Genomic DNA, 18,824 nt, shown 5'->3' with positions numbered 1-18,824 from the left:
CCAATGTGGCAAGTTCACACGTTCCCTTCCTTCGGATGTTGACATGTCCCCCGGCCCCACCACCCTCAGCTATTTGCCTGTTACCTGCCGACCCCACCTGGGCCTCTTGTGTGGACAGGGGACTCCGGCACAGGATCCTGCCCTCAGGTCTGCCACCACCACCTGTGAGGCCGCAAGAGGCACTCCCTGGGCTGACCTCAGCTTCTTCATTTTTCTAACAAGTAAACGAGAACATCTCTCTCTGGCAAAACGGAGCTTCAAGATTCAATGTTTAGCCTCCACTGTTTAATTCTCAGTTGAAATTTAACATCGTGTTAGGATGCCAGGGTTAAAATACACGTTACCTGAAAAGAGAGAAGCAGCCCCATATCAAGAGGCTAAGAGCTTTCTGCTCCAGGGCCTTATCTTAGCAAAGGTTCACTGGTCCAACCGGCTGTCACCATGACACTCAGGAAAATCCAGAGAATCCCAGGGAACAACACCTGGCCAAGCCTGGCAGGAGAGAGGGCAGTGGCGTCTAACACTGCCCTATGTGTCCAAGGAGAGGGAGGGTCTAAGCCCACGCACTCAAGGCCGCAGTCGAGCAGTTCCAGCTCGGAAGGTGCATTCGTTCATAGGGGAAAGGGGCTGACCGCCCAGTTTGTACACAGCAGAGTTTCTAAACTAAAAAGAGTTTTTAAGAACACACAAAACAACTCTAACTTTTCCCTGAAACTCCATCTGGCCAGTTTCCTCTGGCACGTCCACAGCTGATTCTTCTAGAAACTGTTTAACATGATTGTTAAGAATAAACTAACAACCCATTAGGTTATTTATCCTGCTCTTCCAGAAAACAGAGCTGGACTATGCGGGCAGCTGCTTGGGCAGAGAGGGCTGTGCACTGCCGGCCTGTCCCTGGGGTCTCTCGGGGCTCTCAGTGCACGGGAGCCAAGGAAGCAGCTCCCAATCCATTAGCAGGAAAAGCCAAAACACTTTGCAAGTGTCCAAATAAAATGCGCTTACTAAATGTCTACTATAAGCAAAATACTGGGAAAGGGATACAAAGATTAACAACATATGGTCCTTGCTTTCAAATCATCTTGCATGACAGTTTAATGGGGAAAACAGATATTTATACAAATAATACAACAACAGCACTTATACAAACCACCTAAAAAAAATTCCTATGGAAGCGACTGGATCTAAGGTTCCAAGTCACAATACATGGGTTAGGAAACTGAAAGAAAAAATTCAAATCCTATACCCGTGACGTGATCATCTGTGGAATTTTCCTGGATCAGAGCGGTAGAATCCCTTTGTTGAGTATAAAAGATCAACTATTTGTCCTCATAGCATCTGGCTGTAAGATTTTTTATGTTCTGTAATTTAAGATTTTAAGAGATAGGGTCTTGCTTGCTCAACATGTTGCTCAGGCTGGAGTGCAGTGGCACGATCACAAACTCAACTCCTGGGCTCAAGCGAACCTCCCATCTCAGCCTCCCAAGTAGCTGGGACTATAGGTGCACACCACCATGCCTAGTTAATTTTTTTTTTAATCTTTTGTAGAGGTAGGGTCTCGCTGTTTGCCCAGGCTGGTCTTCAACACTTGGACTCAAGCGATCCTCCCACCTCAGCCTCCCAAAGTGCTGAGATTACAGGCATGAGCCACTGCAACCGGCCAATTTAAAACTTAAAATCTTACTACTCTAAGAACTTTATACACATGTGCTTTATAAATGCTGGTTCATATGAAGATGGAATATCCCCCTCAACCCCGTAGGGTGATACACGGCCATATGGAACCATCACTAACTAGTAGGCTACTGCTTTTACTTCAAATAAAACAAATACTCCCAGGGCCAAGTAGAAACTAGCTCCGTTCTCTTGACAACTCCTGGAAGCAAAGATGTCAAAGCCTCCCACTCTTAGAAACAACCCCCGATACAGTCTGGGCTTTGTGGTTTACTTAAAGGCAGTAACATTTGCATCTTCAAAACAAAAACAAAAGGCCCTCTTTATCAGGAAAATGTGGCAAAAGGTTCACCAGCGGTAAATCCGGGTGAAGGCTGCATGGGGCTTACAGGGTTGGTGTACGACTCTTTTACCTTCTCTTCAGTTTTAATTTTTTTTAACAAAAAATTGGGGGAGAAATAAAGGATTTTCCCCAGAAGTTTGAAAGGCCCTGCCAGCTCCTACATGAGCTGTAGATTTTTGTTCTGCTGTTAATCATGGAATCATCAAAGAAACAGCCTTCATAAAGAATCAAAAAGCAAAACGGCAATGAGGAACACCTTTTAGCTTTTCGATCTGAACAAGCCTTCGTGCTGCCTGTGCTGGGGAAGCGTTGCTGAACCATTCTGAGGCAAGAACACCTCCCTGAAAAACCACAGATTTCCATCCTCACGGAGCCGTCCCTCCGGAGGCCCAGATCTTGTACGACCCAAACTCAAGGCGCACTTTCCCCGAGTACAAACCCCAGTGCGTTTCATGAAGCTGTTCAGTATATGCGGAATCAGTGCATTAATAACAGCTTATTGGCACCAAATGAAAAACACACAAGTCTTAATCTTAGGTCTTGAATTTTGTCCAGGTCCTACGTCATACCTGGCTGGAAGGCCTACAGCCGTAAGCATGCTTGGTGACTGGAGGCTGTGTAGTGAGACCTGAGTTTTGAAACCAGGATTGGTAGCTTAACAAAATTTACTGGTTGTAGAAAAAGTAAACTCGCCTCCAGGGAGGTGAGCTCAGCCTCACCATTCTGACAGCAGCCCCTGGTGGCCAGTTTAGTCAAAAGTGTTGGCTCTGATGCTGAAAGCTCGGACCTTCCCTTCTTAATGAAGGTCGCTGCAAGCAGACAGGCCATTCTAGGTAACAGCTGGGGGTGACTGGGGAAGCTGCAGAAATCCAAACGAAGGTGCGACTTTGGGCCATGTAAATCACCAAGTCATTGGATGATCTGTCTCTTGCATTAAAAAAAAAAAAAAATGAAGTACTCTCTTTCAAAGTAGAAAAATAAATAAAGAGAACTGTTTTAAAAGGTCTCGAGTCACAAGGCAGATAACACATACTCAGTTTGAAAGTAATCTCATTCCATACTTGCATAGAAAGCCTTTAAATATTCAAGGAGCACAGATTCCTGCACAAAATAAAGCCCAGCCTGTCTACTTTCTTACATAGCACCCCACGGTACACTAACTCCTATGTACTAAGTGCTGGAAATTCTTCCTGCGATGTAAGGAATTGCTCCATATGGCAGAAACTTCTAGAAAATGCTGCGATCATTCATTCAGAGAACAAAATTAAATATTCAGGATTGTAGGTGAGGCCTGATTTCTAGTGCCACAGATTCACACCATTTCACTGGATATAAATAGAGGAATGATCAGAGGCTGACAGTTGGCTTCAAAGGCAGAGAGGGTAAGAAGGAGACGCCAGCCGGGCGCGGTGGCTCAAGCCTGTAATCCCAGCACTTTGGGAGGCCGAGACGGGCGGATCACGAGGTCAGGAGATCGAGACCATCCTGGCGAACACGGTGAAACCCCGTCTCTACTAAAGAAATACAAAAAACTAGCCGGGCGAGGTGGCGGGCGCCTGTAGTCCCAGCTACTCTGGAGGCTGAGGCCGGAGAATGGCGTGAACCCGGGAGGCGGAGCTTGCAGTGAGCTGAGATCCGGCCACTGCACTCCAGCCTGGGCTACAGAGCGAGACTCCGTCTCAAAAAAAAAAAAAAAAAAAAAAAGAAGGAGACGCCATTAGCTTCAAGCCAACTTCTTCGTAAGGTTCACTCTGTCCTCAGCCGTCAGAGAACAATCTGGAAACAATCTGCTGAGCAGCTGCTCTCATCAACAAACTGTTTATTGTAAGAAAGTGGCTGGGTCAAAGGCTAAACATCAACCCGAGCTGAAGGCATACAGACCAAAAATCAATACCGTCCCTGCTAAAGAGACCCAGGACTTAGCATGCAGAAAAGAGTGAGTGAGGAACTCATGTTTAGTTCTGAAAGAGTGAGAGTTGGAACAAAACCCCCATATTTCAACATTCAGGGTTCTTCTGCATGTTATTCCAACTGACCACTTGCTGCTATTTGCAGAATGGGCTGGTAATGGGGGCTAAAATGTGGCATTCAACAGGGACATAGAAATCAATGTTGCCCAAAAAGTTACAGGGCTTTACATCAGTTGTTTCTTTCTCACATTTGATTTGCAACAGGACCAATGTACTCATTATACACATGTGCTTATTATATACAATGCACAGATACTACAGTCCATCTTTATATATGTCTAATCGGAAACTGGAAGGCTGACTGGACATGAGATTATATGAAGAGATTGTTTCATTTTAGGTATGACAGTGGAATTGTGATTATGTTTTTAAACAGAGCTCGTATCTTTCAGAGACACATACTAAAATATTCGCAGATGAGAGAACTGAAACGGTATCTGGGAATTCTTTCCAAATAATATTGGCGGAGAAGTGGGTAGAAAGAAGTGAAATAAGATTGGCCATAAATGGATAACTGTGTAGGAGAGTGATGAGTACAAAAGAATTCACTGCATTATTTATATTTACTTTTGTATATTTGAAATTTTCTATGAAATGTTTTCTTTTACTTTTGTGTAAAGTTCAACAGTCACTTTGAAAGAAAAAAAGTTTTCTTAAATATAAGAAAAGTATTAACCTACCAAGGGAAATTAATTAAGTCATACGCCATGGTATTGCTAGGTATCCAATTTGATGTTTTTGAGCAATGTCCGAGATATGGTTGTTATGTCCTGAGTTGAATGACGGAGAAGTAGAAAGAGAGACTCAAAGTGTTCCCACCGCATACGTGCTCCAGCAAGCCAGCATGTGACACACAGACAAGACGGTTTCCTATGGTTTAACTGCATTGTGGAGCATGAGGACATACGTGAGCTGCCAGGAAAACCCAACTGTCATAAATAATGGGAACCAAGTTGTTAAAAGACAAGTTGCCATACAAATTTTGAAAATACAATTTTTTTATAAATTTGAGGCTGCTATTGATAATTCTTAAATTAACAGCAAAATTAGAGAATTAGCCTGAAATAAATAAAAATAAACAGATAGCAAAACATTCTTTCATTGTGCTAAAATTAACTGTGAAGATGTATCTATCTATGATTTTAACTTGTCCCAATATAAAGATGAAAATGGTAATAATCACAAATTCTTAGAAAAGAATGCATTCAAGGGAACTGCTTAAAAAGTTAAAAAAAATTTTTTTAGTCTACTTGCTTTACCAAGACCAGCATAAATACCGCAGAGAGTCCTGGAAAGGATGAGAAAGGTCTTCTTGTCTACTCTCCCTCCCAACAGAATAGAGAAGGGTTTGGCCATGAGAATTTGGTGACCCACCAGGCATGGTAGCTCATACCTATAATGCAAGTACTTTGGGAGGCTGAGGTGGAAGAATTGTCTGGGCCCAGAAATTTGAGACCAGTTTGGGCAAAAAAGTAAGACTCCATCTCTACAAAACATAAAAGTAAATTAGCTGAGTATGGTGATACGTGCCTGTAGTCCCCGCTACTTGGGAGGCTGAGGTGGGAGATCACCTGAGCTCAGGAGTTCAAGGCTGCAGTGAGCCATGATCGTGACACTGCACTCCAATCTGAGTGACAGAACGAGACCCTGTCTCAAGAAAAAAAAAAAGACACCCACCCTAGTGGGAAGGTGGGGCAGATGGGGATGGTTAATGGATGCAAAAAAAAAAAAAATAGAAAGAATGAATAAGACCTAGTATTTGATAGCACAACAGGGTGACTACAGTCAATAATAATTTAATTGTACATGCTCAAATAACTAAAAGAATATAATTTGTTTGTAACATAAAGGATAAATGCTTGAGGAGATAGGTACCCTATTTTATATGGTGTGATTATTATGCACAGCATGCCTGAATCAAAGCATCTCATGTACCCCATAAATGTATACACCTACTATGTACCTAATAAATTAAAATTTTTAAAAATGTTAAAAAGCCATCTACCCAGACAAACTCATTTGGCCAATCTGAGACACTACACCTAATTCCAACATCACAGAAGGAAACAATACACAGAGGAAAACCTTCGAAATTATAGACCTTTGACCTTTAAAGCATTTTATGAACTAAAAAGCTACAGGAAAACTTAAATCCTGAAATGTATCAAGGTTGCCTATGGGAAGTAATAATCTAGACAATCCTAGGCAGTCTGGCTATCCCCCCATCCCTAAATTAACCATCATTTTTTAATTTATGAAACTACTGTTTGCTGTTTCTTTTAAAAGGTATATTTTCTTATTCACGGAAATTAAAAACAGGAAGGGGGATCAGTGCTCTACGTAGGATTCATTTTTGTTCAGAAAAGAGAGCAACTTACCAAATGTTTACGGGCATACAAAAGCAAACTCAGTAAGTTTTCTGAGAAGAATATTCACTTTCGGCCGGGCACAGTGGCTCACGCCTGTAATCCCAGCACTTTGGGAGGCCGAGGTGGGCAGATCACAAAGTCAGGAGTCCGAGACCAGCCTGACCAACATGGTGAAACCCCGTTTCTACTAAAAATACAAAAATTAGCCAGGTGTGGTGGTGTGTGCCTGTAATCCCAGCTACTCAGGAGGCTGAGGCAGGAGAATTGCTTGAACCCGGAAGGCAGAGGTTGCAGTGAGCCGAGATCTTGCCACCGCACTCTAGCCTGGACGACAGAGCGACACTCCATCTCAAAAAAAAAAAAAGAACATTCACTTTCAACTTTAATTTTTTAAACTTTTCCTTAATGCATGTAAGAGGCAGGTTGATTTAAACTAAAAGTATTTATAGACCAGTGGCTCAGGAAAGCCTCATGGTGTGTGAAACTGATGACAAGGGTCCTATGATACGCATGTTCAGGACCCAGCGATCTAGCTGACTGCTGATGCGCAACGCTGTTCTCCTTTTGCTCACACCTAAAATCTGAATCTCAGCCTCAGGTGCAACAGCACAGTGCCAAAGCAGCCCTCCTCTTCACCCACAGCCTCTGTCTCCTACACTCAGATACACATGCCAGAGACACGAACAGCTACATAACAAAATTGTGCTGTGAACCTCCCTGGGTCAAGAGAAAGTCCATTTCCCTTTTACCAGAAATCCAGTCCAGACCCGCTACTCTAAGTCTTCTCTCACTCTCAGGGAGAAATGACCGCTCCACAAAGGCACGTTCTATCTCAACAATCTTATAATTTTTTGTAGTTCTGGTTAAAACAGACATATGCACTTAAATAAATATATAAATGTATATGCATATATATTATCATAATAACTATATGTATTCATATGGTTGAAATTTTAAAAACTCAAATACCCTTAAAAACATCGATTAAAACAGACTCTGTTGTTTTAAATTAAAGACATGTTCCGCGATTCACGAAGTAAAATTTGAGTTCTAGAATTTTTTTGTAAGGGACAGTGGCTCCAATGATCAATGAGAACTGAAATTATAGTCTTTAACTCCAATATTTCTTTTTTAGAAAAAAAATTTATTTTATTGACAAGTAAAAAATATGTACATTTCTGGTATACCACATGATGCTTTGATGTATGTGTATGTTGCGGAACGTAAACTCCAGTATTCCTTCCACTGATTCTATTATTAAACGAAAGCCTAAAAGCATTTTAAGAAAGAAAATACCCATGACACCAGCAGAGGGATAATGTAGAATTGTACTGGAAACATGCAGTACCTGGACAGCTGTGTGGCCAAACTCGGCACGCAGTACCTGGAGAGACACAGCCACACACACGTAGCTACAACAAAATGAAGAAATCGGGAAGATCTCTCAGAAAAAAGGAGCCTTCCCTTTTTATCTCCAGGAGAAAGTGCCTGAGGGACAGACAGACGGACTAACCTTGGCTGAGTTTTCCTGCTTTCACGAGGAAGCCTGTGCAATCCTCCTGGTGCTGCCCAGCATGGGCTGAGCCCCAGCAGAGGAGCGCTCTCCTCGCACCCCAAGCTGTTTCTCCCCCTTCCCACTCAGGCGGGGGAAACGGAGGATTAAACACCACTCAGGTCCACAAACGGCCTGTCAGTTTTGAGCCCCCCGAAACACTATGAACATTTTTCCAAGACCGTCAGTGCAAATCTCTGGGCGGCACTCTCAAATCACGAGCAATGCATGGAAACAAAATGTGTTCCCCAGCTATAATTCACATCCCAAGAACTGAGGGAGAACGTTTATCAAACGGGATTCGGGTCTCAGACCCCGACATTCCTGAGCTGATACTGCCAGCTCCGCGGCCCGGGAGCGCCAGACTCAACGGTTCCCTGTCATCGCGAGGTGCCCCACCGCCGCACCCACCTCCAACTCTAGTCCTTGGCCCTGCACCTGATCACAGGAGCCCTTTGATCATGCTCTCTAACCCGGCACCAGTATGGGCTTATTCCTGGGATGTGTTTTTTTGAACTTGGGAGACAAAAATCCGCACGTGAGAATGTTCTAAGCCCTTCTGGAGACAGCCTCCACCGACTTACCCGGGAGGTGAGGCCAGAATCCGTACCCGCTCACACATGGCAGCTATTAGGAAGCCCGGGTAGGAGACAAAAAGCATGTGGTCTTGGAGGATTTTTTTATTCCAAAAGAGGCCGTTTCCCATCCACAAGTTTGTGACTGCATAAATGGTGGATATAAATACACGGAGGAAAGAAAACCGTGCTTCTTAGACGGGATGCTATCCCAAGAAGGAAAGTGCTGAGCGGGAATGTTCCCCTGGCCTCGGAGACCTTATCACCCCTTCCCCGGGCCAGACAGCAAAGGCCGCAACGCGCAGAAGCCAGAATCATCACAAAACTAATCAAATGTGGAAAACAACAAAAGCGTTTGTGCAGATTTCCCACAAGCACACATATCTGCCCTGGGTATTTACTCTGCAGGTGCCGCTTTGAGGCACACTTGTGGAAACAAGATTCAAGTAAAAAGACAGGACACACAGTAGCTGAAAAGCCTTCTTCCCACAAAAATAAAACATTCTAAAGAGAGCACAGGAAAACCCCCCAAGTATGATTTCTTTTGCAATTCAACGTCAAAACCCGTCATGTTGCCTTTTGCTATGGGTATTATGTTTGATAACAGGAAGTCAGTCAAAATGAACAAAAAATTTCCAGTGTAGGTGAAGGGCGAAGGAAGAAAGAAAGGAGAGAAAGAGGTATATGAAAGACCCTTAAAAACATTCATAGCTATAAAAGCTTTTAAATGTTTGCTTTAATCTGCCAGCTGCCTTTAGCCGGTGCCGTATTGTAAAACAGCCGCACAAGACCACAGCAGCCACATGTCAAAAGCTATTCAAGGTGCACCTGGAATTCTGACTTCCTCTCTAATTTGGATCTCTAAAAATTATTTTTAAACTGTATTTTAAAGTTATGCCTGACGCTTCTCCATATCTATACATTCGAGACTCAGAACTAGGATTAAAAGTAGGAGAAGGGGAGGATTCCACATCAAATACTATGCTAAAAAATGGCAGGCAAAGATTTTTTTTAAGTGGAGAATTCTAATTAACTCGTTAGAAAAATACATGAAGCCTTGGCCGGGCGCGGTGGCTCACGCCTGTAATCCCAGCACTTTGGGAGGCCGAGGCGGGCGGATCACAAGGTCAGGAGATCGAGACCACGGTGAAACCCCGTCTCTACTAAAAATACAAAAAATTAGCCGGGCGCGGTTGTGGGCGCCTGTAGTCCCAGCTACTCGGGAGGCTGAGGCAGGAGAATGGCGTGAACCCGGGAGGCAGAGCTTGCAGTGAGCCGAGATCGCGCCACTGCACTCCAGCCTGGGTGACAGAGCGAGACTCCGTCTCAAAAAAAAAAAAAAAATACATGAAGCCAATGCGGTGGTTCACGCCTGTAATCTCAGCACTTTGGGAGGCTGAGGCGGGAGGATCACCTGAGGTCAGGAGTTTGAGACCAGCCTGGCTAACATGGTGAAACCCTGTCTCTACTAAAAATACAAAAATTCGCCAGGCGTGGTGACGGGCGCCTGTAACCCCAGCTACTTGGGAGGCTGAGGCAGGAGAATCGCTTGAACCCAGGAGGCAGAGGTTGCAGTGAGCAGAGATCACGCCACTGCACTCCAGCCTGGGCGACAAGAGCAAGACTCTGTCTCAAAAAAAAAAAAAAAAAAAACAGAAACGAAAAATACATAAGCCTCTTCACTGTCCTGTATGCCAGCTTCCTCTCCCAGGGGCAAGGACTCCTTCTCCCCCGCCCCCGCCCCCGCCCTACTTATCAGGGTCACTGTGAGACCCACATGAGATGGTGACACAGGCAAAAAAGTTTGGTCAACTAGAACACATGCCACAAGATGAGGAATTATCCCTCGTTTTCCGGAAACTTCTGCAGCAAGGGCTTGTCCTTAGCAGGCACACAGATGTTTGCTACAGAAGGGGCCCGTTAGAGTAGGAGGAACAACTGTGTGGTATGTATGACTGAGTCTCAGTTTCTTCATAAAGCAACCGACGTCTGAAAAGCAGCTCCATCTCAGCATGTTCATGTATATCAAATCATCATGCTGCACACCTTAAACACATACAATAAAAAATAAATGTAGCATAAAGGACTTCCCGGAGTAGAAGGGTCTGTACCCATTTTTTGATATGTTTACAAGTATCTAAACTAACCTTACCAACAAAACCTGCTTTTTATGGGGGGGAAAGTTTCACAGTAAAAATTCGGGGTTAAATCAAAAGGAAATGTCATAACTAGTTTTTGTTTTTAAGGACATATTATCCATTCCACAACTCCCCACTACCAAAATCACACACACACACCCCATGGTGATTGTGCCCAATTATTTCAGTAACAAACTCAGTTGTCGCTTCTTGCGACAGCTACATCTTGATCCCAAGGGTAAGGTAACTGGACGCAGGACCCCTGCTAAGAGTCCAGCCGGCTTCTATTTCTCAAGTCACCTACACACCATTAGCCATTGTTGGCCACGATGAACACCCACAAGGTTCCCAAGCTTTTTCATTTTGGAAAAAATCTTGTGCTCCCCAGATCCTAAGCGGATGTCCCAGGCTACGGGAGCAATGCACAAGCTCTCTAGTTCCCCAAGGGGAAGGTGCCAACCTTCCTGGGGGTGGCACATCCAGTTCCCCAAGGTAAAGGTGCCGACCTTCTTGGGGGTGGCACATCCCACCCTATGCTGCTTCCTGTGGCCTCAGTGGGGGGATAAAAAGGGACCCACTGGCAGGCAACTCTGCAGGGGTGGAGGGTGGGGGCTGGCTCTGTCACACACACAGGTTCAGGCTCCAGCCAGTCCCAACCCACCAGCTGCCGCTCCCCGTGAGACCCCGCAGAGCATGGCAGCCTGTGTTCTTTCTTTCTGCCATTGCTCTGGCAGAGATAAAATGGAAAATGGAACCCAAAGAAACAGAAACAAGGCAGCTAGCTTCTCAACTGGGAAAGAATGATGTTTTCTCTATAACATCGGATTTGATACAAAATAAAATCTGTTAAAATGTTTCTATAAAATATAAAAGAATTATGTTTTTTCTGGTATTCTGTAAGGGAAAGAATTATGTTTCTTCTATAAAATCAGTGTCTTTCGAAAACACTCATGTCCCAGCACAGTAAAGATGTATTGCTGCTAACTGCCTGTCACCCACTGGTGGTGGAAGATGTGGTGGCCACCAGGTGATCTCACCCAGGACACCCCACAGTGAGCCATGTGGTGTATCAGTCTCTCACCCACCAACATCTGCAGAGAGGAAGCCATGGAGAGGTCCCCATATGTATGGTTTTGGAGAAACAGTTCAAAGGGCTCTGCCAAGAAACTGGACCATCCACGCAGTGGTAGGGCACTCAGGGGTACCTGTACCACCTACAGAAGCAAAGGGAGAGCTTCAGCTCGGAGGCCCCCACACACCAACTCAGAGCTCACAGTTAACCCTGGGAGTCACAGCTGTCACAGGCCATGAACGAGAGTCACGTGTTTTACTATCAAAGCAAACCCTTTCTAAATAATATGTCAAATATTAATATTAACCAAAGTATCGACACTTACATGAGATTCCCTGCCTCTTAATGTTCACGTGTGACCATGTGTGAGATGCCTTCAAAGTCCAGTGACATGCAGTCACTTGTTTTCAGTTTTTAATAACTAATCTGGCTCATTATAAAGTAATTAATAACAAATAACTAATTTGGCTTATTATATACACAATCATTATAGAAAATTTGGAAAATACAGAGAAAGTTTTAAAAGATTATTAAAATCACCCTTAAGCACTCCATCAGAAATACATCCTATATATACCAGATTTCCTTCCTTCCAGTCTTGTTTCCTTTTTTTTTTTTTTTTTTTTTTTCCTTTTTGCAACAAGGTCTCACTCTCTGTTGCCCAGGCTGGAGTGCAGTGGCGCAATCACAGCTCACTACAGCCTCAACTTCCCTGGCTCAGGCAATCCTCCTGCCTCAGCCTCCTGAGTAGCTGGGACTACAGGTATGCGCCACCATGCCTGGCTAATTTTTGTATCTTTTGTAAAGAATACAAAAGTCTGCCAGGTTGCCCAGGCCGGTCTCGAACTCCTGGGCTCGAGCAATCCACCTGCCTCCGCCTCCCAAAGCATTGAGATTATAGGCGTGAGCCACTGCACCTGGCCCAGTCTTCTTTCCACGGAGATAGGTGTGTGGTAAACATGTGTTGGTGTGTTTGTTTTATGGTTTAACTTTTTGTCATTTTGCTGAGACCCAAATTTCAATCCCGCTCCTGGGAGGTTCAATTAAACGTGAAAGCCTTGGTCGGAGGAAGCCCAGCTCAGCCGCCCAGAGTCTGCACATCAGCCAAGCCCTGCTTCCTCTTGGTGTCGTGCACAGTGACGCTGATGAAGTCACACATGACTGGGTTTTATAGTGGGAATCACACGCTACCACGGTGTTTGGGTATCGATGAAGGCCTCAGAGCACATCCTTCACGAATGCCAAGGGCTGTCATTGAGGCGAGTGTTTTTTCTCCTTGGGTCTTGGTGCTATTCTTTCCAGTTATATCACAGTAACAGAGAAGCACATAAATCTTCTGCGCTATTCGTCATAAAGAGCAAGTGTCAAGGCACAGAACTGTGTAAACACAGCTGCTACGCAGTAAAACTATTTAGATAACTAGCGTATTTATTTTGCTCTTTCATATCCCATACTATAATAGTACCTAGGACACAGTAAATGTTGAATGAAAGATGAATATTATTAACTGGGACATTGAAACGATTTCTGCAGACCCAAAAGAAAGTGCCACCAATATAATGGAAAGCTATAAAATTATACTATGTGAAACTGATATAGAGAGAAAAAAATTAAATCTCTGAAGAACAACTTTATAGTTCTAGGGGCCTGTATGCCAGGCAGCCTAGCTCAGCAGCGACACCCTGTGGTAAGAGATCTTTGATTCCTGGCAACAGAGTAGCTTGCAGGGCACAGGAAGCAGAAAGCCGGCCCAAGCATCCAATCCCTAAGGCAGGCGATGAGCCGAATGGACAGGCAGGATTTAGCAGATGACTGGGTGCCAAGATCCTCTCCATGGAACTTAATTCCATGGGGATGACTGAGATCTGTTAAGTAGGGATGCTGGAAAGAAAACCAAATATAAAGTACAAACCTAATTCCATTCCCAGTCTCTGTGGTCCAGATCTATAAATACTGACCCATAGCACAGTGACTAGGTACAGGAGGAAATCAGCTGCCTCCTGAAAGACCATCTCAGGCAGGGCATATCCACCTTCAAATTCATTTGCACCATCATCCTTTAGAGAACTTATATTCCAAGAAGACATCATATAAAACTTTGAATTCTGCCATTTCCTTCTCCAGCAGATTCAAGGACACCTAAGCAGAGTTAATAATAAACATTTAGAGGCCGGGCATGCCACGACTGTAATCCCAACACTTTGGAAAGCCAAGGCAGGCAGATTGCTTGAACTCAGGAGTTCAAGACCAGCCTGGCCAACATGGCAAAACCCTGTCTCCACAAAAAATATTAAAAATTAGCCAGGCATGGTGATGCACACCTGTAGTCCCAGCTACTCGGGGGGCTGAGGTAGGAGGATCGCTTGAGCTTGGGAGGTTGAGGCTGCAATGAGCCGTGACTGTACCACTACACTCCAGCCTGGGCAACGGAGCAAGACCCTGCCTCAAAAACTAAAAATAAACATTAAGAAATGAGGATATGTACAACATACACATACTCATTCCATTCCTTGGGCTGCCAAAGTAAAGCAGAATTCAGTCAGAAATAAGTAGCTGAGAGGAAAGTAGTCCACAGTACAGATATTCAAGAAAATCAACAAGGCCAAGTGGAGGGCCCACAATAGGAAGTGAACATTTCTGAAAATAATTATTTTCCAAAGTTATTATGTAATAAGGGGCTTAGTAGGGAGTGTCCATGTATATGTGTATACAGAGCAAATATTTGCTTTAATCACGTTCAAGCATTTCATTCCCAAAGTTTGTGAAGCGGGAAATGAATACTCCCTTAATTGATCAATGAACAGGTGAAAATGTATCACCTCCCACTGCCCCAGGCTGTTTAAAAAACTGGAAGGACAAAAGCGTGAAGCGTCTGTTGTGTGCTTGAATATAAGCAGACACATGATACAAAGCCCCGACTTGGGTATTTCAGGTTATACTCATCCTAAATACACCAGAAATGCCAAGAGTTCCAAAGTTCCACTCATAGGAGAATAACCAGGGGCGGGCCGCTCTTCCTATCCACTGCTCTGTCCGAGAGTCCGGAGGTCAAGTTCGAAGACCAGCATGATCTGAACTCTGAGAAAGGGCAGGGAGCTGTGCCAAGGGCAAGGCCAAGCCACCTCACTCCCTGACTTCCCCAGCTGGGAGCCTCAGAGCAGGCACTCGCTAAGGTAGCCAGCCCCAGCCCTCCATTCCCAGGAAAAGACTGACAGCGAAGGTCTAGGGGAGTGGCAGTGCTGTCAGATTTTCTATCTGTCTTCTCCAAGTGAGCCCATCACACCCAGATAGCTCACAGCTCTGCTCTCCTCCAAAAACTAAGGGACACAGTGTAACACAAAAGAAAGTGTCTCCCTTTTAAAAAATGTTGGGATGAGAGGTATAATTTGTTTGTTTCAAGAGAAAGTAGGTAAGTTTAGTGTTTAAAGTCACCTAGACTATTGGATGTTTGCAGAAACTACATGGTTATGTCACTAAACTCACAAATTTGTCTGTTCAGAGAAGACAACAGAAATAGACAAAATGATTTGTCACAATGACTATGAAACTGACAGCATGGCTGAGCAGGGGGATTAGTAAGAACACACACCTGGAGAATCTGGCAACCGGCCCAAAACCAGGTATCAATCACAGGCAGCAAGTGCAGGCACTGGCCACGAGAATTGCCAAACACATTCCCAGTTCCGTGGGCATTTTCCTGTTAGACACGACTCACAGACGTGAAACCCAGAGCGCTGTTGCCACAAGATGGCAGACATTAGCACAAATGTGATTGTTCCAAAGATTTGCTGAAAGCAGCCCAAATCAAAACAAATGCTTTCAATCCCAAATGAATAAAATTACAGTTTCTGAATATACTCTTGACACAGGGACCCTCTTCCCCTCAACACGGATAGGGCCACACCTACAGACTTAACACCTTTCTAAACTCTACCAGTCACCCCTCCCTTATACATAACCCTCCCCCCACAAAATGAATATTTGCACGTCTTGAAGATGATTTCCAAACCCGAAGTCAAAACAGAAATGAAAAATCAAAACCAACCAAAATAAAACAATTAAGGCAACGGGTCGCCACTGTGAAGAGGGCCACGTCGTGGCGCGCTCTGCCCGGCTGAGCCCACAACTCACCTCCGCAGCCGAGAGCAAGTAAAGAGGAGTTAAGGCAGGAACTTGTTTCATGTCACAGCTGAGGCCAAGGGTTGTCAGAATCTCTCTAAGGACTTCGTATCTTCTAAAATTGCTTGACTTAAGCAAGTTAAAATCTTCTGGAGTTTGCACTATGTCGGAGCTCGGAGGTAGTTCCAAGTGCACCTGAAGGGAAAACATAGCACTATATAAACTGGGGGCAATAAGAAAAACAGTTTCTTCTTTCTTTTTCTTTCCTTTTTTTTTAATTAGAGACAGGATCTCACTGTGTTGCCCAGGCTGGTCTTGAACTCCTGGGCTCAAGCGATCCTCCCGCCTCAGCCTCCCAAAGTGCTGGGATTACAGGTATAAGCCACCGCACCCGGCCAAAAAATGTCTTTACCAGTTTTCTTCTCCAAGTGAGCACATCATACCCGGATAGCTCATAGCTTTGCTCTCCTCTGAAAATTAAGGGACACACTATAACCCAATAGAGAAAACTTGAACCCGAATTTTTCTAATTATCAATAGCATATAAACTCTGAAGCTGAATATCTGGAAAGTCATGGCCAACAAGAAAATGATTCCAAAGAGCCTGTTCAAATCCTGGTTGTCAGGCAGAGAGGCCATGGTGGAAATGACCCTGTACAGTCATCATCTCTCTCCGTGTTCCACACTCATCAGTCATATGACCTTCTGCAAGTTACTGAACTCGGTTATAGGAACAAAATAGTTAGGGCCGGGCGCAGTGGCTCATGCCTGTAATCCCAGCACTTTGGGAGGCCAAGGCAGGCGGATCACCTGAGGTCGGGAGTTCAAGACCAGCCTGACCAACATGGAGAAACTCTGTCTCTACTAAAAACACAAAAGTAGCCAGGCGTAGTTGCATGTGCCTGTAATCCCAGCTACTCGGGAGGCTGAGGCAGAAGAATCGCTTGAACCCGGGAGGCGGAAGTTGCAAGTTGCGGTGAGCTGAGATCGTGCCGTTGCACTCCAAACTGGGGAACAAGAGCAAAAACTCCATTTCAAAAAAAAAAAAAAAAAAAACCTAGAAAGACAGCTGTGCTGAAAACCTAATTGCTAGTGAGCTCAGGGAGGCAAATGGCTCACACTGGAAACTTCCATTTGGCCTACTAGCCATAAATGGAAAACAATACCTGGGAAGAGAGCAGCCTTATTCATCATTTTAAGAGAGTTTGCAGAAGGCTGGGCATAGTGGCTCACACCTGTAATCCCAACACTTTGGGAGGCCGAGATGGTAGGATTGCTTGAGCCTAGGAGTTTCAGACCAGCCTGGGCAACACAGTGAGACCCTGTCTCTATAAAGAATACAAAAATTAGCCAGGTGTGGGTGGTGCACCTGTAGTCCCAACTACTTGGGAGGCTGAGCTGGGAGGATCCCTTGAACTCAGGAGGTTGAGGCTGCAGTGAGCCATGATCGTGCCACTGCACTACAGCCTGGGCAACAGAGTGCAACCATTTAAAAAAAAAAAAAAAGAGAGAGAGTTTGCAGGAATTCGAAACATCAGGTCCTTGAATAATGTTGTTTCACTCAAAGTCATTTTGTTATGATGTTGATGAGGGGAAAAAGAAATCACTTCCCAGCCGGGGCCACTCTCTGTGGGTCTGCAAACTCTCCCCATGTCTGCCTGGGTTTTCTCCAGATTCTCCATTTTCCCCCACATCCCCAAGCTGTGCACATTAGGTGAACTGATGCGTCTACATGGTCTGGTCTGAGCAAGTGTGAGTGCAGGTGTGAGTGTGGCCTGCGATGGGTGGGCATCCCGGCCAGGGCTGGCTCCCCAACCAGTGCCCTGAGCTTCCAGGCTGAGCTCCAGCCACGTGGCCACCCACCATGCTGAACTGAAATAATCAGGTAAATAATTATCTTATGCTTTTATTAATCTTTCTTAAATGTACATATAACTCATATTTATTTCAGTGTTTCAGTGTTTTGTCCTTTATTTAGAAGTCTGGTGATGTCTTTGTGACCAGAAATACGCCATGGGAACTGACTTCTTGTTTCTATCAATTAGCCTCTGGTAACATTGGTTTCATTGTATGTCATTTCACTTAAGTGTGCAGTTTCCAAGAACCTATCAACAGCGTTAAGTGAGGACTTACTGAGGGAGGAGTAGGATTTCTTGGACACCAGAAAGGCCTTTCCTTCCACCCTCCTTCCCCTGATTGAATTTTAAGATTTGGAACTTCACCTAGTTACTTCAGGCTTTGTTGTCTAGTTAAAAATTAAAATATCTCCACCTATCAACAGCCTCTGTCTTGGGATGAAGGAACTTCCTGGAACCTCTAGCTCCCCTGAGATCAGATTTTAAATGAGCATTAGAGCCTGGAGGTTGCCAGAACACTGAGTACCCAGAAAAGCAAACTGAGCTCGTCTGCCTTATTTTGTTTCAGCTTTGCCTACTGTATGCAAAGCTTCTAGCCTGATACTATAGAAATATTATGAAAATAAAAAGCATAGTGCCAGCTTTCAGGCGACTTAAAATCTCTCAGATCCCACCCACACCTTAACCAAGCCAAATATACTAACCAAATGTTAAAAGTTGAGGCCTGACTGAGTGTGGTGGCTCACCCCTATAATCCCAGCACTTTGGCAGGCCGAGGCGGGAGGATCACTTGAGGCCAGGAGTTTGAGATCAGCCAGCCAACATGGCGAAACCCCATTGCCACTAAAAAGACAAAAATCAGCTAGGCGTGGTGTCGCATGCCTGTAATCCCAGTTACTTGAGAGGCTGAGGCACAAGAATCACTTGAACCTGGGAGGTGGAGGTTACAGTGAGCTGAGATCGTGCCAGTGTACTCCAGCCTGGGTGACAGAGTGAGCCTCTGGCTAAAAAAAATAAAGGTTGAGGCCAATCAGAAAAGGTCTGCAGGACACCGTCCAACATGGTCCCCAAACCACAGCTGTTTGGCTGCAGGCTGGCTGCTTCCTCTAAGACCGAGGACGCCGATCGGGGGCAACAGATCAGGTGGGCCTGTTTCTAG

At 44.7% G+C, this 18,824-nt stretch overlaps 1 protein-coding gene across 4 annotated transcripts in view; it reads right to left on the bottom strand.

The window, feature by feature from the left end:
• The window catches only part of HLCS (holocarboxylase synthetase), a 247,697-nt gene that overhangs the window by 172,405 nt on the left and 56,468 nt on the right, over positions 1-18,824 (bottom strand). For all 4 annotated transcript variants that reach the window (XM_050785742.1, XM_050785741.1, XM_050785743.1 and 1 more), the window contains one exon: positions 15,822-16,004. In XM_050785742.1, the coding sequence (XP_050641699.1) occupies positions 15,822-16,004 (183 nt within the window). The remainder of the gene's footprint in view (positions 1-15,821; positions 16,005-18,824) is intronic.

The sequence above is a fragment of the Macaca thibetana genome, chromosome 3 (assembly GCF_024542745.1).
Source record: "Macaca thibetana thibetana isolate TM-01 chromosome 3, ASM2454274v1, whole genome shotgun sequence".
In the NCBI taxonomy this organism is placed as follows: Eukaryota; Metazoa; Chordata; class Mammalia; order Primates; family Cercopithecidae; genus Macaca; species Macaca thibetana.
The sequence above is the reverse complement of the archived record's forward strand: the minus strand, read 5'-3'. Positions and strand labels throughout refer to the sequence as shown.